This window comes from Macaca mulatta, chromosome 6, assembly GCF_049350105.2.
Source record: "Macaca mulatta isolate MMU2019108-1 chromosome 6, T2T-MMU8v2.0, whole genome shotgun sequence".
Taxonomy (NCBI): Eukaryota; Metazoa; Chordata; class Mammalia; order Primates; family Cercopithecidae; genus Macaca; species Macaca mulatta.
The window spans coordinates 40,327,140-40,351,709 of NC_133411.1; the positions used below are offsets into that span (position 1 = coordinate 40,327,140).

Sequence of the window (24,570 nt, forward strand, 5' to 3'; positions counted from 1 at the left end):
GAGTTTCGTTCTTGTTGCCTAGGCTGGAGTGCAGTGATGCGATCTCTGCTCACTGCAACCTCTGCCTCCCGGGTTCAAGCAATTCTCCTGCCTCAGCCTCCTGAGTAGCTGGGATTACAGGCACCCGCCACTACACCCAGCTAATTTTTATATTTCTAGTAGAGACGTGGGTTTCACCATGTTGGCCAGGCTGGTCTCAAACTCCTGACCTCAGGTGATTCACCCGCCTCGGCCTCCCAAAGTGCTGGGATTACAGGCGTGAGCCACTGCGCCTGGCCTGGAACAGGCTTTTGTACAGCTTGGTGAGCGATATTATTGTCCAATATAGGATCTTTCTTTAAAGCAGTCTTCATTACAAGACAGAGGGGATGTCTACTTTACTTTGTTTTTATTTAGAAATTTTGCAGCAACTCTGTTGTGCCAAGAGGAAAAGGAAAGTCTGCTTTTTTCTTTCTGTTTTGTTTTGTCCATGCCTAATCTAGAGAGAATAAGTGAAGTAGGTACCTCTGTTTGGCTGGACCAGTGGCATGAGGAAGAAAAGTGAGAAAACCCTAAGGAAGTGGGGGAAGCTTAGAGCCCACCAGATGGGGGATCCTGTGGCAAAGAGAGACCCTAACCTCAGAGTCGTTCTATGACTTCATCCATCTGTCCACTAACCCATAAAATTGTAGATGCTTAAAGCCCAAATATAAGATCTATGTTTTCTCTCGTATGCTAACCAACAAACACAGTGGGCATATATTATATAATGAATACAATACTGCATGGTGTCAATTCGGCTTGGAGTTATTGCCAACCAGTTCTGTTCCTGTCATAATGATAATTTGGCATGATTAGTTAATTTTCCCTTAACAGCATCCTAAATGATCTTAGCTTCTATCACAACTTTTTCCTAGGCAAAGCGAAAATATTTCCTGCCATGAAAGTTCCAAGTTCATACTGTCCATACACTGTTTTCACAAGCTTCTCTCCTCTCTTATGTTTCACAGGTAATAATTCTGAGAGTTGAAAGTGACTTTTTTTTTTTTTGAGATGGAGTCTCGCTCTGTCCCCCAGGCTGGAGTACAGTGGCGTGATCTCAGCTCACTGGGAGCTTGAATCGCCTCCTGGGGTTCAAGCGATTCCCCTGCCTCAGTCTCCTGAGTAGCTGGTACTACAGGCGCGGTGCCACCACGCCCGGCTAATCTTTTGTAGTAGAGACGGGGTTTCACCGTGTTAGCCAGGATGGTCTCGATCTCCTGACCTCATGACCCGCCTGACCTGGACTCCCGAAAGTGACTTTCATAGTGGAAGAGTGAAAATTAAAAGTCCACAGGTAGGGAACAAGTCCAGGTTAGACAATGTGCAGTATATCTAGATAAAGGAATCCTATTTGGCTATTAAAAATGTGTAAGAGATCCATGTAAATTAAAAGGAAAAGATGTTTATGTTAGAGTCACATGACAAAGACATGGTGAGGAGCAGAATGGAAACAACATCATCTACTCAAGGCAGAATAATACAGAGGGTTAGAGCCTGGGCCTTGGAGCCAGGCTGCCTGAGTCTGGACATCAACTCTGCCCTTACTGTGAGACCTCAACCAAGTCACTTCTTTGTGCCTCAATTATGTCATCCGAAAATGGGAATAATGTTGACAATGGTACCTAGGATTATGTTAATATATGTAAAGCCCATAGGATAATGGTGCACACACAAAATGAGTGTTCATATATATATATGTAACTATATATAATTTGTCAAATGAATAACTTTTCTTTCTCTCCTTTCAGCCAAGCAAAATAAGCCTTAAAATTTAATAGTCCTCAGAAGGGTGACTGGCAAAGATGGCCTTTTCCTTGCCTAATGGATTATAATTCCCAAATACTAAGTTTTGAAATGTTTAAAAGATTTTCTATTTTGTATATCTTTACTTGGCTTTGCATGACGAATAGTATTTTAAACGTAATATACAGGGTATACGTGAAAAACTTATTCCTACATAATTTGACACATGATAAAATCTTTAGTACGTATGCACAAATAGAGTCCAGTGTACCATTTACCTTAAGCTCTTATTCAAAGGTTGTTAGACATAAGAAGAATAAAAATTCATAGTTTTGGCACAGTTCAGAAAACTGGGTTCATATCTACAGATTAACATCCCAAAATGATAAGGACTATAATTTAAAAAGAAAAATCTCCCCAAATAAAGGAATACAAGTGCAACTTCTATAAAATATTATTTATATTGGACATTTTTTACCCTATACATATATTTATAGCCATTTTTATTTATATGCCAACTGTGACATTTCACCATTTTTGAATATATTACATGGTAAAGTAAACATTCCAGGGTTAATTTTAGCAAATTTCACTTACAAAACATTTGTTGAGCATCTAGTATACGCCAGCACTACAGTTTGCTTTTAGAAAAGTTTGTACTAATAAACATGGGAAGTTTGAAGCATTGGCAATAGTTTCTTTTCTTGGCTTTGGGCTTACTTTCCTGTTTTTGTTTTGTTTTGTTTTGTTTTCAGACAATCTGTTTTCTCTTTTTTGAGGTTTTAGGAATTTGCGCTAGCAGTTTAGAAAGAATCAAGCAGGCATATTGGTTACTCAGGTGTAACAAGAAGAAAGTTATTTCTATTTAAAGGGGTCCCTACTCTTGACCACTCCCTGGGTGGGTCAGGAGAGTCAGGTGGAAGCACTCCACAGAAGACTTCAATTGGCAAAGAACTATAAATAAAGAAAAGGGACTTACATGTTGAAAATATGTTTGAATATAACATTAATTACTCTAGTTGACTGATAACCATTTTAGTAAAGCTTCTGACACAAGCCAGGCACTGGATTAGGAGCTTTTTAAGCAAAGACAAATGCAGACAAGGATCTGCTTTTAGGGAATGGTTGGTGGAGACAGATAAGAGTGGAAAAAGGTTTCCTGGTAATATGATGGCACACTGAGGACACAAATGAATATCCAGTTCTTTGAGGTGGGGAGGTGTAGGGTTTCATTGGGACAACAGGCTCCTTAGAAAAAGTGACCATTCGGCCAGGCAGGGTGATCCCAGCACTTTGGGGGGCCGAAATTCTGACATATGCTATAACATGGAGAAACCTTGAAGACATTATGCTAAGTGAAATAAGCGAGTCACAAAACAGCAAGGTACTGTGGTACCGGGTACTGTGGCTCATGCCTGTAATCCCAGCATTTTGGGAGGCTGAGACGGGTGGATCACTTGAGTTCAGGAGTTTGAGACCAGCCTGGCCAACACAGTGAAACCCTGTCTCTACTAAAAATACAAAAATTAGCTGGGCATGATGGTACACCCCTGTAATCCCAGCTACTCAGGAGTCTGAGACAGGGGAATCACTTGAACCAGGGAGGCAGTTTTTGCAGCAAGCCGAGATCATGCCACTGAACTCCAGCCTGGGAGATGAAGTGAGCCTCTATCTCCAGATAGGGTAGCCTAAATATCTTAAATATGCACCTTAGAAGGGACGAAGATACCAATGGTGACAGTCTAACACAATACTGTCCAATATGGTAGCCATTAGCCACGTGTAACTATTTAAGTTTTAATTTTTGTTAATTAAATTTAAGTAAAATAAAAAATTTAATTCCTCAGTTGCACTAGCCACAATTTAAATGCTCAACAGTGAAATGTGGCCAGTGGTTACGGCACTGGGGAGTGCAGACACACATGACTTGTCCTTCATCACTGAAATTTCTCTTGACCAGTGCAAGGAACAGTAAGCAGCCAAGCACTGCTGGAGTATAAGGTTTAAGGGAGCTATAGCGAGAGCCAAGCCTGGGGATAGAGGTTGTGGCCAAAGAATGCAGGCCTTACATGTGATATCATGAAGTTCTGACTTTATCCACTAGGCCAGATGTCAGCAAACATTTTCTGTAAGGAGCCTGATAGGAAATATTTTTGGCTCTTGAGACCACATGGTCTTTGACGAAATGACACAACTCTGCTCTTGTAGTATAAGGGCAGCCATAGACAGTATGTAAATGTGTGAGCATGGCTATGTTCCAATAACACATTCTTTGTAAAAAATGACAATGGGCTGGATTTGTTCACAGCCACAGTTTGCTGACCCCTGCACTTGGTCTTTAGGAGCTATATGGAGGGTTGAAGTCAGAAATTTACATAATTAGATGTGTGCTTAGAAAGACCATTCTAGAAGCAGAGAGGGATGGACTTAAGGGGTGAGAGATGCAAAACTATAATAGTCCAGGCAAGAGGACAAGAGCCTAAATTCTGAAAAAAAGCCTGTTGAACATGGTTGGAGAGAAAATGATGTGTATGTGTTTGTAAGTTTGGTGTCAGGGCACTGGTGGAAATGGAGAAATATAAAATGACTCAGAAGGTGGGGGATGCACTCAGCGAGTTATGGAATACAAGAGGAGGAACAGATCTGGGGAAAGATGATGACTTCATCATGTGAGCCATCAGCAAAGAGTTAGCAGCTGATATGGTTTGGCCCTGTGTCCCCACCCAAATCTCATCTCAAATTGTAATCCTTATAATCCCCGTGTGTTGAGGAAGGGACCTGGTGGGAGATGATTAGATCATGGGGGTGGTTCCCCCATGCTGTTCTCATGATACTGAGTGAGTTCTCATGAGATCTGATGGTTTTATAAGGGACTTTTCTCTCTTTGCACTCTCTCTCTCTCTCATCTGCTGCCATGAAAGACATTCCTGCTTCCCCTTTTACCATGATTGTAAGTTTCCTGAGGCCTCTCCAGCCATGCGGAACTGTGAGTCAATTAAACATCTTCTCTTTATAAATTACCCGGTCTCGGCAATTCTTTATAGCAGCGTGAGAATGGACTAATACAGTAGCTAAAGTCTTGAGAGAAGCAAAGAATGCTGAGGGAGGGCAGGCAGAGTGAAAGAGGGGCAAAGATGGTGCCTTTTGTGTTACCAAAATACAAAGTGTGACTCAGAGGGTACTGAGAAGGACTTGTTAGAGACAGAGGGAGGGAGAATCAGGGAAGGATTGTATTGCAGAAATCAAGGGAAGACTATCAAATGCCATCGACATGTTTAAAACGATTCCACCAGGTTTGATGATTAGGAAGCATTTTGGGAATATTATCCAGAATAGATTTTGTCAAAAAAAATAAAACAAAAATATTACCACCAAAGTGTCTGGAACCTCCTTTTTTGAGTAGTATTAAGTGGAGCAATAGGAGGACTTTTCATGTTCTTGGTTCTTTTTCTTCTTTTGGTGTTAAGTGGCAGAATTACTTGAAAGCAGAGAGACAATTAGGGTCCTTTGAATCTCATCTTGTAAATTCCATGGTCCCGCAATCACAATATCCTGGGATGGAAGGGCAAGCGAGAGCTTATCACCTCTGGGGTGATCTGTGGAAACTTCTGGTGTGAGCTTCATGCTGTGAGTGCTGGGAAGTGGCTAGAAAACCTTTCAAAATGATATGATATTCTGATTTCAGGATAAGGGAAAACAAAAATGGAGAACTTTTTAAGCAGACATTTAATGCAATAACCATTCTTGATACATACAAATGTTTTATCCTGAAGTCATCTTAATAAAGAAATCAAATATTAACATCTTTAAGATGGAAAGAATCATGTCATTTGTGAGTGTTTTATTTGGCAATTTAATGGTCAAAAGATTAGTCATCACCTCAATGAAAGCATTTCAAATGATGATTTACAGCAACCTTTGAGGATGATTATATTAGGAGAATATTTTACATGTCTTGTGGGTGAATGTATCTCACTCAAACCTTGTGTGATTTGTTGTTTAAAGTTTTAAATTTTAAAACCTGGAAAAACAGAAGATAGAGGCTTGTGATCTGCAACTGTGTTTCTTGAGAGAACAAGAAGTAGTATTTAATCCTGAAGGAATTAATTTAGAGCATGAAATTATGAGAATGACACATATCCCAACACTTTATAAGTTGATATAAATACCCTATAAACCACACTAGGGAAAAAGTTACATTGAATGACAACAACAGTAACAATAAAAATATAATAAGGAGCCCTTCATTGCCAGAGACCAATTAGTTCACTCAGTTAGAGGGGAATCGTTTGAACTGGAACTGTATTTACTGTGGGATTGCTTGATTCTCCGTATGGGCTGCTCTCTGCTCCCTGGCCAGATCCTGCCTTGACCTTAAAGCCATCCTGAGAGTAGGTAGGGCTACTTGAGTAGCTGGAAAAAAATCTCTAAAGAGCAAAGTGTGAAAAGTAAGGTGCACCCTATACATAGCAATGCTAAGAAAGAAAGCTAGACCCTGTATGCTAATCCTTTTTTTTTTTTTTTTGAAACTGAGAAAAACACAACTAGAATCAGAGCTAGGATTTAAGAACTAAGTAAAATTGTTATAAAGTTTACTTATGTATACATGGATAAGGACATCAGTAAATATTGTGAAAATAGAAGCAATGAGAGAAGGAAAGAGAGAGACTAGTTCTGTTATATATAATATAATATAAAGTAGTAATTTAAAAGGTATGTTAATGGTACAAAAATAAAATATAGAGCCAGGTGCAGTGGTTCATGCCTGTAATCCCAGCACTTTGGGAGGCCGAGGCGGGCGGATCACGAGGTCAGGAGATCCAGAGCATTCCTGGCTAACACGGTGAAACCCCGTCTCTACTAAAAATACAAAAAATTTAGCCGGGCGTGGTGGCAGGCACCTGTAGTCCCAGCTACTCAGGAGGCTGAGGCAGGAGAATGGCGTGAACCTGGGAGGCGGAGCTTGCAGTGAGCTGAGATCATGCCACTACACTCCAGCCTGGGTGACAGAGCGAGACTCCGTCTCAAAAAAATAAAAATAATAAAATAAAATAAAATATAGATGGCTCAAAACAGAGCCATAATATGTATAATCTAAAGATAACAAAAACAGGGAATGTGTTGCAATAATTTAAAGGATTATGAAGAGTGTGTAACAACGTGAGATAATTTTTATGAATGAAACTTAAGTAAAAAATAATATGATAATTATGTAAAATGCATATACTTATAGATAAAGACTGAACAGTCATATAGTATAAGGGAAATAGCCATGGCTGTGGAATTTATTTTTATTTTCTTTAATATATTTTTGATCTCACACACACAAACACACACACAATCTGTTGTGCAAGGAAGGAGAAATCAATTGGTGTGAATTCTTCCCAATTCTTTTTAAAAAGGTCAAAGCATATGTCTTAAGAGAAGGGCTCGTAGTATCATTAACACAGTTAACTAATAATCTGGTACCAACCTAGTGACATACACATAGAGAGAGACATGCAAATTCATACTAAGTTTATGAAACAGCAAGTTCTCTTTGTATTCTACCTCTAGACTGGGTTGGTGCCATTTCTTTTTACCCTAGAGAACTAGTAGAGTGGAACAGTTTAGACACAGGTTCTAGAGCCAGACAGTCTAGGATTGGATCTTTCTAGCTGCTAATCACTTAACCTCTCTCCCCACTGGTTTCCAGATTCATGAAATGGAATAAAAGTATTATGTCATCCAGGGTTGCTGCAAGAATTTAATGACTTGATATTTTAAAAAGACTTACAACAGCATCTGGCATAGGGGAAGCACTTAGTAAAATGTTAGAAATTGTTATTGATATTATATTTCTTATTTCCTAAAATACAAAGTTTAAAAAGTGATTTGAACCTTGATATAGCTCAGGACAATGCTATGCTTACAGGAGGAAGATAGAAACAATCCATTTTTTTTCTATTCCTAAAGAAAAATACACTTTTTACTGCCCAGATTATCTAGTCTATTAATCTAATTCTTTGAGATTCACTGAGATGATGTTGTAGTAGTAATAAATAAGATACTTCCATAAAATTAGGAAACCATGTTTAAAATTTACAATGCAAGAAAGTGAACTGATGGAAACTTCTTGAAGCAGATATATTTAAGATAACTCTCAAATATAAGTGAGTACTTATTTTCACATTTTAAAGACCCAAAACCTAGTTTTATTCCCACAAAATAAAAATGTCTGTAAACACTGGAAAAGCCATCTGGGGAGCCCAGCACCTCCCCTGCTCTTCAGAGACTGAACCTGTGACACATCATGAACCTTTGGGAAATGATAATAACAAAATATTTTTTTAAAAAAATATTTTAAGTTCAGGGGTTCATATACAGGATTGTTACATAGGTAAATGTGTGTTGTAAGGATTTGTTGAACAGATTATTTCATCACCCAGGTGTAAGCCTAGTACCCAATATTTTTTCCTGATCCTCTTCCTCCTTCCATCCTCCACCCTCTAATATGCCCCAGTGTGTGTTTTCCCCTCTATGATTCCGTGTGTTCTCACCATTTGGCTTGCACTTATAAGTGAAAACATGTGGTATTTCATTTTCTGTTCCTGTATTAATTTGCTAAGGATAATTGCCTCCAGCTCCATCAGTGTCCCATCCATGAACGAGGACATGATCTCATTCTTTTTATGGCTGCATAGTATTCTATGGTGTATATGTACCACGTTTTCTTTATCCAGCCTACCATCGATGGGCATTTAGGTGGATTCCATGTCTTTGCTATTGTGAATAGTGCTGCAAAGAACACACACGTGCATGTATCTTTATAATAGAACAATTTATATTTCTTTGGATCTGTACCAGTAATGCGATTGCTGAGTTGAATGGTATTTCTGTCTTTAGGTCTTTGAGGAATCGCCATACTGTCTTCTAAAATGGTTGAAGTAATTTACACTCCCACCAACAGTGTATAAGTGTTCTTTTTTCTCCACAACCTAGCCAGCATCTGCTATTTTTTGACTTTTTAATGATAGACATTCTGACTGGTGTGAGATGGTATCTTACTGTAGTTTTGGACAATGACAAAATCTAAGCAAAAACAGCAGGAGCTGAGTCTGGCTTATATTTTCTGAAAGAAGAATCCTATTTTACAATTACGATCTCAGTGTTTCCCTAAATTAACATAAATTGATTGGCATGAATATTCTCGTTTCTATCTAGAAAGAGGATTTTGTTTTAAACTGTGTAGTTACTTATTAAGTTAAAAGCATGGTTTTGCCTTAATCAGAACAGGTTTTTGTAAAATTATGAGCCTGGTGGAAAACATATTGGCAACTTGAGGTATGCAAAATAAAATGGTGGAATGCAAAATAATTGGGAAGAAAATGCATCTGAAAACTAAAGGTGCTTGATGAGAATTTCAAGGCATTGACAAGAGAAATGCTGAAGACAGGACATGCCAAATCACGAGGGATTAGTGCAGGAGAGAGTGCAAAGTGGAAGTTTTCATGAAAAAATAAAGTTGGAACCAAGCATTAAAGGAAGTGCCAGACCTGGTCTGGCAGAGGGGAAAGTGAAGAAGCAGCAGCAAAAGCACGGCTGTAAAAGGCAGAAATGGAAAGGCCTTATACTTCATGCAGGGATATGTCTAGAAAAATATTTATTGAAGTGTTAATAGTGGTTTTCTTTAGATAGTAAGATTTTTTCCTTTTCTACATTTTCTTATATTTTAGGAAAAATTTATCATCACATGCATCTCATTTTTACAAGAGGAGAAAATGATGAAGCTATTTACATTCAAGGGAAAAGGTTTATTGTGAATATTTCATTTGGTGGATAAATGGAGGTATAAACACATCGATTAAGAATATAGAAAATGGAGTTCCACATTTCCCAGCTCTACTTGTCCAGTCTATGTGACATTTAACCTTTCCCCTCCACGTTTTTTTAAAAACATTTTAAGCACATACAAAAGTTGAAATTGAAGTTGGAAGTTAACACCAACATACTGCTACCTACATTTTCTAATGGCTAGCATTTTGCATCCTTGCTTTATCACATCTGTCCATTTATCTATTCACCTGTTATTTTTTTTTTTTTCTTTTTGGATGAGTTTCAAAGTTGCAGACATCAGTACCTTTTTTTATACCAAATTTTAACCACCCCTAGATTCCTTCAACACACACACACACACTCAAGAGTCATCCACAACCTCCAAGCAGGCTGTTATTCATTTAAATATGACCCCATTTTCCACACCTAGATACTGCTTCCATTCCAAACATGTCCAAAATCACCTGCCTTCCCAGAAGACAAATTTTACCAAGCCTTATCCTTGCTCTTTCTATATACCCTGAACTGTATACTTTAAAGCCAAAAGGACACTATCTGATCTGCATTACCAACTCCAATGTTTTCAGGAACAAAGCAGGTAAAATAAAAAGCGAGCTTGTGGAAGATAAATCCAGTGGGTCTGATAATGGAGACCAATCCAGCCTCAGTGTGGAGGATGCAACAAGAAGGAAAGAGCTACTCAGAAAACTTGAGAAAACAGAATTTACTGTCAAGGTAAGATTTCCACACTCAACCAGCTAGCTTCAAGGAGCCTTGAATTTTAATCAGTATGTCTCCTTTGTTTCCACTGAGGATCTAGGGCACTTAAAGGTCCAAATTTATTAGAACAGTTAACATAGTAAGTACTCGGTTAAACAGAATCTTCTTTAATTACAAGTATTTATGGGGGCAGTATTTATAGCCATTCAGTTAAATACAGATCTTAGCAATGGAAAAAGTAACACAGATATTACAAATGCAAAAATGTGGTGTGTTTCTATCTAGCTTGTGCAAATCACCTTCCCAAGAAGCCATTTTTCCTCAACTATAGATTGACTACCTGTCTGCAATAAACCCAAAGGAGAAACCAGTATTCACAGGGATCAAAAGGGAGACCTAGCATCATTTCCCAGGAATGTGTTCGCAGCTCCCCCCCGCTCCTTTTTTTGGTGTATGTGGCTTACAAATTAAAAAGAAGGACTTACCATGTGGAAGGGTAGAAGGGTGAGAAAAATGAGAATATTGAAGAGTCAAGGAGTCTAGAATATTACATACGGTTTTTCATGCCAAATTAGCCATCAAGATATAGTTATCCTGGCTGTTTTGTGGGAATGCCCTACCTCTCTCCTCGTCCTGCTTATCAAATTAGCTCAGGGTGCTAAGTTTTACATCAGATAATGGAAACCATCTGCACTAGGCATGGTTGGTAGCCACAGGTGGACTTTGCTTAGAAATCAGAAGCTACGACAATTTTACCCTCACAGTCTTTTTTGTTGGTTTGCTTGATGATTGAGACATAGTTTGGAAATTCCCTGTCTTCCCCTTCCCTGCCTCCTGGGTGACTAATTTGAGTAGTGTTTATTGCAGCCCTATTGTGTTGGGTAGCTATGTTCTGCTATCGAAAAAAGTCCACCCAGCCTGAAATGCTGTATCATGTAGTTGTGGGTACATGTGATAAAATTAATTTCTCTGGTATGAATGTCCTCTTGTGATAAAGTGAATGTAACTACTTTAATTTCAAAGTTGCAATGAGTAAAAGTGCTGGTAGTTCTTTTGGACTGTGTCCATACCTTGAAAAGTCAAATATTTTCATATAAGTTCAGCCTCCCAAACATCTATGAAAGTGTTTTCACTAGGTTTCACCCAAACTATTTCACATAAATATCTGTTATAGATCAGATTCAGCAGATGTTAATTTCATCACTATCTCTTTTCACTTCTGCCAGAACTTGCATAAGGGCTGAATTTATTGTCAGCTTATCAGTTTCTGTAGCTCAAATCTGAGTATAGAATATTCTGAACTCAGGTTTAAAATTCCATTAACTAGTTTTAAAAGGCACATAGTAAAATTCTAAAAAATTTTATGAGAAAAGTTAATTTTTACCATTGTTTTTAAACAGCATATAACATTTTTTGGGAAAAAGTGGGACTTATGAAGCAAAAAGTCCTAACATGAAAAAAAGAGAAATATCCTTTAAATACATTTTTAAAAGTCTCTCTTCCCAAGATACTTGTTTTGACTTAGGTTCGTTTTGCAGGATTTTTTTTTTTTTTTTTTTTTTTTGCATGTAGAACTTACAAAATATTTTAGAAATATTTCGTGCAGATCTTGCTGTGTGACAGGCATTATACTGAAGATATTCACTTATAAACCCATTCAACTCTTAAAATAAACTTAGTAAGTAGGTATAGTGACTTATCCCTTTTTACTATGGAGAAATTGAGACACGGAGAAGGTAAATTGGAATGAGAAAAACTGAAATAGAAATCCAGGAAGTCAAGCTCCAGAATAGATCACTTTAAACTTTGTTCACTAGAAGTTTACCAATTTTCACTTAGAATTCCAAAACACTGGCATAAGTGATGATCAGAACGGGCTAAACAGTAAATGAGTAACTAAAGCAGACTTTGACCAGATGTTTCAATCATTTGGAGAGTAAAGGAAAAAAAAAAAAAAAGTACCTGAGCCACCAGGCCAGTCGAATCAAAATCTCTGAGGTTGGCACTCAAACAGCTGCATAGTTTAAAATTCAACAGGCAGTTAAAATGGGCAGCCAGGTTGAGGAACGCTGATCCAAAGCGTCTTTAGTATGTCTGAGTTTGGGAGATCTCAAACTTGAGTGTGCATCAGAATCACTGGGAAGGTTTGTTAATACACAAGTGACTGGGCCCCACCTCCTTTCTTTTTTATTATTATTATTTTTTAATTTATTTTTTATTATTATTATACTTCACATGTGCATAATGCGCAGGTTTGTTACATACGTATACTTGTGCCATGTTGGTGTGCTACACCCATCAACTCGTCAGCACCCATCAACTCGTCATTTGCATCAGGTGTAACTCCCAGTGCAATCCCTTCCCCGTCTCCCCTCCCCATAATAGGCCCCGGTGTGTGATGTTCCCCTTCCCGAGTCCAAGTGATCTCATTGTTTAGTTCCCACCTATGAGTGAGAACATGCGGTATTTGGTTTTCTGTTCTTGCGATAGTTTGCTGAGAATGATGATTTCTAGCTGCATCCATGTCCCTACAAAGGACACAAACTCATCCTTTTTTATGGCTGCATAGTATTCCATGGTGTATATGTGCCACATTTTCTTAATCCAGTCTGTCACTGATGGACATTTGGGTTGATTCCAAGACTTTGCTATTGTGAGTAGTGCCGCAATGAACACATGTGTACATTTGTCTTTACAGCAGCATGATTTATAATCCTTTGAGTATATACCCAGTAATGGGATGGCTGAGTCATATGGTACATCTAGTTCTAGATCCTTGAGGAAACGCCATACTGTTTTGCATAATGGTTGAACTAGTTTACAATCCCACCAACAGTGTAAAAGTGTTCCTATTTCTCCACATTCTCTCCAGCACCTGTTGTTTCCTGACTTTTTTTTTTTTTTTTTTTTTGAGACGGAGTCTCGCTCTGTCGCCCAGCCCAGGCTGGAGTGCAGTGGCGCGATCTTGGCTCACTGCAAGCTCCGCCTCCCGGGTTCACGCCATTCTCCTGCCTCAGCCTCCCGAGTAGCTGGGACTACAGGCGCCCACAACCGCGCCTGGCTAATTTTTTGTAATTTTTAGTAGAGACGGGGTTTCACCGAGGTCTCGATCTCCTGACCTTGTGATCTGCCCGCCTCGGCCTCCCAAAGTGCTGGGATTACAGGCGTGAGCCACCGCACCGGGCCCCTGACTTTTTAATGATTGCCATTCTAACTGGTGTGAGATGGTATCTCATTGTGGTTTTGATTTGCATTTCTCTGATGGCCAGTGATGACGAGCATTTTCTCATGTGTCTGTTGGCTGTATGCATGTCTTCTTTTGAGAAATGTCTGTTCATATCCCTTGCCCACTTTTTGATGGGGTTGTTTGTTTTTTTCTTGTAAATTTGTTTGAGTTCTTTGTAGGTTCTGGATATTAGGCCTTTGTCAGATGAGTAGATTGCAAAAATGTTCTCCCATTCTGTAGGTTGCCTGTTCACTCTGATGGTACTTTGTTTTGCTGTGCAGAAGCTCTTTAGTTTAATTAGATCCCATTTGTCAATTTTGGTTTTTGTTGCCATTGCTTTTGGTGTTTTAGACTTGAAGTCCTTGCCCATGCCTATGTCCTGAATGGTATTACCTAGGTTTTCTTCTAGGGTTTTTTTTAAGTCTCTAATCCATCTTGAATTAATTTTCATATAAGGAGTAAGGAAAGGATCCAGTTTCAGCTTTCTACTTATGGCTAGCCAATTTTCCCAGCACCATTTATTAAATAGGGAATCTTTTCCCCATTTCTTGTTTTTCTCAGGTTTGTCAATAGACCAATAGCAGGCTCTGAAATTGAGGCAATAATTAATAGCCAACCAAACAAAAAAGTCCAGGACCAGATGGATTCACAGCTGAATTCTACCAGAGGTACAAGGAGGAGCTGATACCATTCCTTCTGAAGCTATTCCAATCAATAGAAAAAGAGGGAATCCTCCCTAACTCATTTTATGAGGCCAACATCATCCTGATACCAAAGCCTGACAGAGATACAGCAAAAAAAGAGAATTTTAGACCAATATCCCTGATGAACATGGATGCAAAAATCCTCAATAAAATACTGGCAAATCGAATCCAGCAGCACATCAAAAAGCTTATCCACCATGATCAAGTGGGCTTCATCCCTGGGATGCAAGGCTGGTTCAACATACGCAAATCAATAAACGTAATCCAGCATATAAACAGAACCAAAGACAAAAACCATATGATTATCTCAACAGATGCAGAAAAGGCCTTTGACAAAATTCAACAGCCCTTCATGCTAAAATCTCTCAATAAATTCGGTATTGATGGAACGTACCTCAAAATAATAAGAGCTATTTATGACAAACCCACAGCCAATATCATACTGAATGAGCAAAAACTGGAAAAATTCCCTTTGAAAACTGGCACAAGACAGGGATGCCCTCTCTCACCACTCCTATTCAACATAGTGTTGGAAGTTCTGGCTAGGGCAATCAGGCAAGAGAAAGAAATCAAGGGTATTCAGTTAGGAAAAGAAGAAGTCAAATTGTCCCTCTTTGCAGATGACATGATTGTATATTTAGAAAACCCCATCATCTCAGCCCAAAATCTCCTTAAGCTGATAAGCAACTTCAGCAAAATCTCAGGATACAAAATTAATGTGCAAAAATCACAAGCATTCTTGTACACCAGTAACAGACAAACAGAGAGCCAAATCAGGAATGAACTTCCATTCACAATTGCTTCAAAGAGAATAAAATACCTAGGAATCCAACTTACAAGGGATGTAAAGGACCTCTTCAAGGAGAACTACAAACCACTGCTCTGTGAAATAAAAGAGGACACAAACAAATGGAAGAACATACCATGCTCATGGATAGGAAGAATCAATATTGTGAAAATGGCCATACTGCCCAAGGTTATTTATAGATTCAATGCCATCCCCATCAAGCTACCAATGAGTTTCTTCACAGAATTGGAAAAAACTGCTTTAAAGTTCATATGGAACCAAAAAAGGGCCCACATCTCCAAGACAATCCTAAGTCAAAAGAACAAAGCTGGAGGCATCACGCTACCTGACTTCAAACTATACTACAAGACTACAGTAACCAAAACAGCATGGTACTGGTACCAAAACAGAGATATAGACCAATGGAACAGAACAGAGTCCTCAGAAATAATATCACACATCTACAGCCATCTGATCTTTGACAAACCTGAGAGAAACAAGAAATGGGGAAAGGATTCCCTATTTAATAAATGGTGCTGGGAAAATTGGCTAGCCATAAGTAGAAAGCTGAAACTGGATCCTTTCCTTACTCCTTATATGAAAATTAATTCGAGATGGATTAGAGACTTAAATGTTAGACCTAAAACCATAAAAACCCTAGAAGAAAACCTAGGTAGTACCATTCAGGACATAGGCATGGGTAAAGACTTCATGTCTAAAACACCGAAAGCAACAGCAGCAAAAGCCAAAATTGACAAATGGGATCTCATTAAACTAAAGAGCTTCTGCACAGCAAAACAAAGTACCATCAGAGTGAACAGGCAACCTACAGAATGGGAGAAAATTTTTGCAATCTACTCATCTGACAAAGGGCTAATATCCAGAACCTATAAAGAACTCAAACAAATTTGCAAGAAAAAAACAAACAACCCCATCAAAAAGTGGGCAAAGTATATGAACAGATATTTCTCAAAAGAAGACATTCATACAGCCAACAGACACATGAAAAAATGCTCATCATCACTGGCCATCAGAGAAATGCAAATCAAAACCACAATGAGATACCATCTCACACCAGTTAGAATGGCAATCATTAAAAAGTCAGGAAACAACAGGTGCTGGAGAGGATGTGGAGAAATAGGAACACTTTTACACTGTTGGTGGGATTGTAAACTAGTTCAACCATTATGGAAAACAGTATGGCGATTCCTCAAGGATCTAGAACTAGATGTACCATATGACCCAGCCATCCCATTACTGGGTATATACCCAAAGGATTATAAATCATGCTGCTATAAAGACACATGCACACGTATGTTTATTGCGGCACTACTCACAATAGCAAAGTCTTGGAATCAACCCAAATGTCTATCAGTGACAGACTGGATTAACAAAATGTGGCACATATACACCATGGAATACTATGCAGCCATAAAAAAGGATGAGTTTGTGTCCTTTGTAGGGAGGTGGATGCAGCTGGAAACCATCATTCTTAGCAAACTATCACAAGAACAGAAAGCCAAACACCGCATGTTCTCACTCATAGGTGGGAACTGAACAATGAGATCACTTGGACTCGGGAAGGGGAACATCACACACCGGGGCCTATTATGGGGAGGGGCGGGGGGAGGGATGGCATTGGGAGTTATACCTGATGTAAATGACGAGTTGATGGGTGCTGACGAGTTGATGGGTGCAGCACAGCAACATGGCACAAGTATACATATGTAACAAACCTGCGCGTTATGCACATGTACCCTAGAACTTAAAGTATAATAATAATAATAAATAAAATAAAATAAAATAAAAATAGTTGTTTCTCTGCTATGGGAAGGAGGGACATAGAACTGGAAAAGGGCCGAAAGGGACTTTAATTTTCTCTTCTTTAGTTTTAAAATAGATGCCAGAATGGTAATATACATTAATTGTAGGTGGTGAGTATGTGAACATTTGTTGTATTATATGTTTCATAATATTTTAAAAAGAGAAGGACATGAGAGAAAAGAAAGGGTGGATGGAATGGAGTCCTAGAATTGGGGAAGTGATACTGAAGTTGCCAAATCAAGAACTGGAGCCCCATGCCTACTCACTTCAAGAGCAAGGGTGCCGCAAGTTTAGTGTATCCTAACACATGCTCTAAGAAGTGGCTCACATCTCCTCCTAGATGCACTGATGTGTTATATGAGCACAAGATACCAGCTAGAATTTGAGCCTCTTATCCTTGGCTGAAAACTAACTTGTCATAGTACAGGATTTTTTTTTTAACACAATGGGATAGATCTTGTTGCAGAAGGTAGGTGTCCTCTTTTGCACAAGGGGAGGATATGAATAGGCCAGGGATGGTGACAGGGGAGTGTGTGGAGTGATATTAGTCTATCACTCAGGACTATGGTTGGCCTCCATGGCTTACCTAAGAGAAAAAAAAATCACCTCTCTAATTGAAGGAAGTGGATTGGAACTCCAGTCCTCACAGAGAACCTTCTAACTCAGTTTCCATGTTCTCAGATTTCCCTGGGACACCAGTTCTCAGTTGGGTCTTCCATCGTGGCCGAGTAGGTTATTTATTTTCACATCTTAGGACCTGTTCCCCTCAGAAACTCTGTACTTACTCTCTAACTTGGATTAGTCAAATTTGGGTCACACTTTTGAGGGAGAACAGGAACAAAGCCAATATTTAAGGCCCAAGCCAGGATCAAGGCTATCTGGAGAGGATGTATGTCCCTTCAGAAGTAGCCCTACCCTCAAAATATGAAGCAGATAACGGCACCCACTCCTCAGCTCAGGTGTCTCCAATGGCTGCCATGGTGAACAGTATGATCAAATTCCAGGTCTGAATGTTTGTGTCCTTCCAAAATTCATGTGTCAAAATCCTATCCTCCAAGGTGATGGTATTAGAAGATGAGACCTTTTGGGAGGTGCTTAGGACATAAGGACAGAGTCCTTACTCTGTGCCTTCTTTCACTCTACATTCAGATGTTCTCAAGACATATCCCTTTGGGCACACGCAATTCAATCCAACATTTTATTTGTTGCCATTATTTTCAACTTCAAGCAGTGATAGATGAACATTCTTTTGCATAGAGCAGCCACCCACACTTAATGCATATGGGATAATAATAATCCTTATAGAGAAGCCAAAAGAGCTTGTTTGTCCCTTCTGGTATGTGAGGACACAACAAGAAGTTGGCAGTCTGCAATCTGCCAGAGGACCCTTACCAGACTATGACCAAACAGGCATTCTGATCTTGGACTTTGTAGCCCGCAAAACTGTAAAAAATAAATTTCTGTTGTTTGCAAGCTACCCAGTCAAAGGTGTTTTGCTATGGCAGCCCAAATGGACTAAAGCAGCCTTAAGATCCAGCATTCATGTGGCCACTACCTGTCCCATAAAACCATCTCTTGTCACTCACTTCTTCTCTTGCCCGTTCTCCAGCCATCCTGTCTTTTTACAGCTCCAAGCTCTCTCCTGCCTCATCTCTTTTGCACCTGCCACTAGCTCAGCTTGAAATGCTCTCTACCCCCATATGCCCCATGCCCAACTCATTCTCACTTTTTGGTATAGTAATGCTCAACCCTCACTGAGCCCCACCTCACATTTCAGTTTCACCGGTTTCGGGACCTGAGAACAGGGACGTTTTCTAAGCTGCTGCAGTGATGCCCATGTGCAGCCAGAGTAGAGAACTACTGCTTCAGCCTGAACATCCCCTCACCAGAGACCAGACACCTCTCTCAGGAGGATTTTTCCCCTCCATTTTCTATCTCAACTCCTCATTTGCCTCCCTCAGAGTTCAGTGAAAGATATTTTATTTATTTGTTCACTTTGATGTTTTTGATCTGTCACTTCCAGGGAAAAGTGGTTCTCCAAGCGTGGGCCCTGGACCAGCAGCGTCAGTCTTATCTGAGAACTTATTAGAACTGCATATTTCCAGCCGAGTTCGGTGGCTCACACCTGTAATTCCAGCATGGTGGGAGGCCGAGGTGGGTGGATCACTTGAGGTCAGGGGTTTAAGACCAGCCTGGCCAACATGGTGAAACCCCGTCTCTACTAAAAATACAAAAAAAAGTTAGCTGGGTGTGGTGGTGGGCACCTGTAATGCCAGCTACTCGGGAGGCTGAGGCAGGAGTATCGCTTGAACCCGGGAGGCGGAGGCTGCAGTGACCCAAGATTGCACCGTTGCACTCCAGCCTAGGCAACGAGAGCAAAACTGTCTCAAAAATAAATAAATAAATAAATAAATAAAAGAAATGCACATTTCCAGGCCCCATCCCTCACCCTCCAGGTGATTCTCATTATTGCTAAAGTTTGAGAACCACTACCCTAAGTGTAAGCCATGGGAAGCCTGGACACCATGTGTTGTTCACCCTGCATTCCCATGACTAGCAGAGTGCAGACTTGAAATAGGAGCTCAAACGACCTTTGTTGAATGAATGAGTGACAGTGCGATTTGACCGTACTCCTTTCAGGAGCTCCTTGTGTAGCTTGAAAACTGGATGAAAGGAGCAAAACAGACCAAAAACCCCAAACGCAATTTTTACTTTATTTTTTTCTGACCTAAGTTTTATGCATAAAATACAAAAAAAAAAAATTGTACATGAATAGAACATCTATTTCTCCATTTCTTCCAGAAAATTCTACAATTTAAAACGTACCTAAAAATACTTGCCCAGCAAACAAGTGTTATTCTATCATTTTCATTTTAGACCTGTAAAGGGAGCTGGTCTAAGGCTATAGATTAAGTCAATTTCCACAGGGGCAGATAAAGTAGAAGTCTATTGTCTCTTCTCCCACTTCTAAAATCTAGAATCACACTATGAATAAGGACATAGGGGAACAGCTAAGCCAACTCTGCACCTTTACTGAGCCTCTTGAAAGAGGGCTGAAAAGATAGGGTCAAGATGCCACAGGGAGAAATGGGAAGGTTGAGCTGGAACCCAGCATCCCTTGCTAGGTTGGAAGATGAGCCCAGTGTCGTGTGTCCAATGCCCATCAATCTTAATATCTAATGTGTCTATCTTCATAAAACACCAAGTGCCTTTGTGCTTCATTCCCACACATTTCCAAAGTTTCCTTACCAATAAGTTACAGGGAAAGGGCAATAAAAGGTGAATTTCCTTATAACCACTTGTCCCCTTTTGGCTTGATCCCTTCCTGGACAGTTCAGGAAGTCGGGGAGGTGGGGATTGGTCACAGTGGTGACACAGCAGATGAGCTTGGGGTGGGGAAGGGAGTTATGTAGTCATTAAACCCCCCTTTCTGGATCCTGGGATGAAGAACCACAAAACCAGGCATTCCTTCAGTTTCTCATCCCAGTGGCCTCTACAATATTTCAATAAAGTGAGCATTCTGAAAGTAGGAAAACTCATAGTGACCATAGCAGAAGCAGCCATGACAGCTGACCCTCAAGCCTACCAGACATGGTCACCAGCTTGAGGATGGGCCCCACACACCCCTAAAGGCCAGTCCTGGGCTTTTCTTTGACTACCAGCTTGTCTTCCTAGGTATCTACTTTTTCTGAGATGTAACAAAATGTAGAGGAGCTCAGGCTCTGAGAACAGATAGAATTGTGCTGAAATTCCAGGCCCAACAATATTCAGTAGCTGTGTGGTTGTGAGAAAATTACTTACACTCTACAAGACTCAGTTTACTCAACTAGAAAATAGGGGGAATAGGAATAACTATTTGCAGGAATTTAATGAGATAGTGTATGTCAGGGCTTAGCAATGCTAACTGCCAGTATCACTCTCCTCCTGCATTCACTAGGAGTTTCTATGCCTACTTTGGAAACTATTTATTTGGGGCTGAAATACAGGAATCCAACATCTATCCAGTGTCTGGTAAGTGTCTGTACTGTCACAGGTGCTTTATATTTGCAGTCTTACTCTCCACATCAATCCCGTGGGATAGCTATCATCATCATCATCATCATCATCATCACCATCATCATCATCACATCATCACCATCATTGGATGAGGAAACAATCCCAAAGCTTAAGTGACTTATGGCAAACAACTAGTAAGCACAACCAATCAACAAGAAGCCAGGGATATGGCCTGTTGACCGTATCTGATCTCTTTCAAGGAGAAAAAATGGAGTTTTTCCTTTCTTTAATATGCTACATGGCTTTCTGCCACTTGTTGCAGAATGTCAGCAGCAATGTTAGGGAGAAAGGAATTAAGGGGAAGTAACTTAATTTTGAAGAATAACCTTTACACGCTACAAAAATAGGCATGACTATACAAAGATAGGCATGTATATGCCATAATTGCACTGGGAAATTCACTTACTATGCCATTATATAGTAAGAAACTTAAAGTACGCTGCTTAACAACAAGGTAACTTGTGTTAGAAGCTTTAAATATATGTAGGTTTTCACCTGGTTACTATGCTAATATTCTGTCAATGCAAAATAATCAGACAAAATATATAAAAAATGCTTGTGACAGTCTTGTCTATATTACTATAAGGAAAGAAAAAGAGACAACTGAAATGTCCAACTCTATGGAATTGATTAAAACAAATTGTGGACTACACAGTTATTAAAAATGATTTATCATTAAAAATTACATTGAACTCCCATATTATTAAAGATATTTTAAATAAAATGTGAGGAAATGGTTCATAAAAGATGATAACACTTATAAAATTACATTTATTAAATGTGTATTTAAAATGATGACATTCTCAAAGGATCTGTACTAACCTGGTGATTGTCCCTTAGGTGATAAAATTATAGAACATGCTTATTGTTTCCCTTCCTTCCTTCCTTCCTTCCTTCCTTCCTTCCTTCCTTCCTTCCTTCCTTCCTTCCTTCCTTTCTCTCTCTCTCTCTCTCTCTCTCTCTTTCTTTCTGTCTATACGGGGTTGCCCGGGTTGGAGTGTGGTGACATGATCATTCATCACTGCCACCTTGAACTCCTGAACTCAAATAATCCTCCTGCCTCAGCCTCCCTAGTAGGTGGGACCACAGGCATGCACCACTAGGCCTGGCTGGTTTATTTATTTATTTATTTACTTAATTTTTTATAGAGATGACATCTTGCTTTGTTGCCCAGGCTGGTCTTGAACTCCTCAACTAATGCTCCCACTTTGACCTCCCAGAGAATTGGGATTACAGGCATAAGCCACCGTGCCTGACCATTATCTATATTTCTAAGAAGTTTATCTATATTTCTAAGATGCTTATTTGAGAAATATGTGTTACTTTTTTTTTTTTCTTTTTGAGATGGAATTTTGCTCTTGTTGCCCAGGCTGGAGTGCAATGGCACGATCTGGGCCCACTGCAACCTCCATCTCCCAGGTTCAAGAGATTCTCCTGCTTAGCCTCCCAAGTAGCTGGGATTACAGACATGTGCCACCATGCCCAGCTAATTTTGTATTTTTAGTAGAGACGGGGTTTCATCATCTTGGTCAGGCAGGTCTCAAACTCCTGACCTCAGGTGATCTGCGTGCCTCGGCCTCCCCAAGCGCTGGGATTACAGGTGTGAGCCACCACACCCAGTCATGTTACTTTTATTATAAGAAAACAATAATCTTTAAAAAAATCATTACTCGTATATCATACCAAATACATGCTATCCAGTTAAACTTCCCTTTTTCCTGCTGTTATCTTGTTTCGCCGAAGAAAATCCAAATAGCACTTTATAAATCACAGTGCTCTCGTTTAAGGTCAAGCTGTTTTCTTTTCTTTTCTTTTCTTTTTTATTTTATTTTATTTATTTATCTATTTATTTTTTGAGACGGAGTCTCGCTCTGTGGCCCAGGCTAGAGCGCAGTGGCGCAATTTCGACTCACTGCAAGCTCTACCTCTCGGGTTCACGCCATTCTCCTGCCTCAGCCTCCCGAGTGGCTGGGACTACAGGCATCCGCCACCACGCCCGGCTAATTTTTTGGATTTTTAGTAGAGGCGAGGTTTCACCGTGTTAGCTAGGATGGTCTCAATCTCCTGACTTCGTGATCCGCCCGCCTCGGCCTCCCAAAGTGCTGGGATTACAGGCGTGAGCCACCGTGCCCGGCCAAGGTCAAGCTGCTTTCTAGGAATCCCAGAACTAAAGACCCAATTTGGAAACACAGAGGGATTTATAAGTCTCACTCCCACCTGAGCCAGAGACTCGATTCTACAGGTGTTGCCGCAGGCAGGGTCATGCGCTAACATTTCCTCCACCGTTTACTCCCCTTCTCAAGACTCAGTGACTTGCACCCTATGGCTCTTCCTTCTTCCTCTCTCCCCCGTGGCCAGATTACGCTCTCTCACCTCTACTCTTTCCCTATCCTAACTCAAGGTGCTTCCAGACAATACACAGTAACATCAACACACATCATTGAATGATCCGCTTATTCTCCCTGTTCCAATGTCTGCAATCCACAATCTCCAATTGAGCAAGCACAGGAGTCATCCTCTCAACTCCTGTCTTCTCACTGGGGACTGACAAAAGGAGGGTATCCTCTCCGTAACAAGAGAAGGGATAACAAATTTCCAGTCTTCTAGGGGCTGGGGAATAGTAGACAAAGATAGAAAATTGACTCTTTTCTAGATTCTGGTAATATATGAACACCACATATATTTTGGGAGCCCTCCTTTTCTTTTTTTCAAAGAAATAATGGAAAATTATGAAGCAGAATATTACTGTTGTAGTTCAGCTATGTTTTGGGTTAAAGTAGCACGGGGAACCCACTCACCATTTTAAGTGTGCTCCAAATAATGACTTCTCATTAATTTTGGGAACACCATCTGTCCTTTAGGTTAAGACCGGGCTTTGTTTGTGTCTCTTAATTTAAAAAAAAAAAAAAAAAAAAAAAAAAGCTTTTTCAAACAGAAGAGGTCTGTTTGTAAAATCTACTGTGTTATCAAAATGGCAATCACCATCAGCAATGTTTCCCAATATTCGCCACTGGAGTCCTTCATGGGATCCAAACTGCTCATAACAGGAAACTCGACTAAATTATTGGGGCTGGCACCAAGCTATCCTAAGAGGCAAAGACAAAGAATGCATGTTTTCTTTCTGCAAGACAGTGCTCTTCCCCTATTCTGAAGGCTGGAATCAAAAAAAGGGAACTCTTGAAGCCATGTCTCTCAACTGGCATGAACAAGACTCAGCAGCTTCATCAGCACAAGGAACAAGTGGCCAAGCAAAATCCCAAAGGCTCGGAGGACCTGACTGTGAAGCACCCTCAACCCTGTCTGTTCTATGCAGAGAAGAGTAGCACATTTGCCAGGAGACCAGGGAGAGTTATAAAATCTATTACTTACCATTTTTATTGAAAAGAGTTGATGTGCCTGGCACACAATGACCCCGAAGATGGTGCAGCTTGGATAGTGAATGTGCAAGTTAGCTATGCAGAGTGTACTTCCTTTTCTGAGCTGTGTGGTCTGTCCAGCTTTCACACATTGATATGTGAGGCTACATTTGCATGTTATCTCAACCCTCAGAGCATTTGTATAGCTAGCCAGGTTTATCTTGTTATTATTTTTCAATAATACAGGAACAGGTCTAGGTGTAGCTTTGAAGACTGAAAAATTGACACAAAATTTTTTAGAAGTAGCTAGATATTAAA

General features: G+C 39.9%; 1 protein-coding gene across 4 annotated transcripts in view; it reads right to left on the bottom strand.

Annotated features, from left to right (window-relative positions):
- The window catches only part of FYB1 (FYN binding protein 1), a 165,474-nt gene extending 141,128 nt beyond the window's left edge, over positions 1 to 24,346 (bottom strand). For all 4 annotated transcript variants that reach the window (XR_013418310.1, XM_028849414.2, XM_015139943.3 and 1 more), the window contains exon 1: positions 24,266 to 24,346. Coding sequence is in view for 3 of the 4 variants with exons in the window: in XM_028849414.2 (XP_028705247.2) it covers positions 24,266 to 24,268 (3 nt within the window). In the remaining variant the exon portion in view is untranslated. The remainder of the gene's footprint in view (positions 1 to 24,265) is intronic.
- Positions 24,347 to 24,570: the final 224 nt, after the last annotated feature.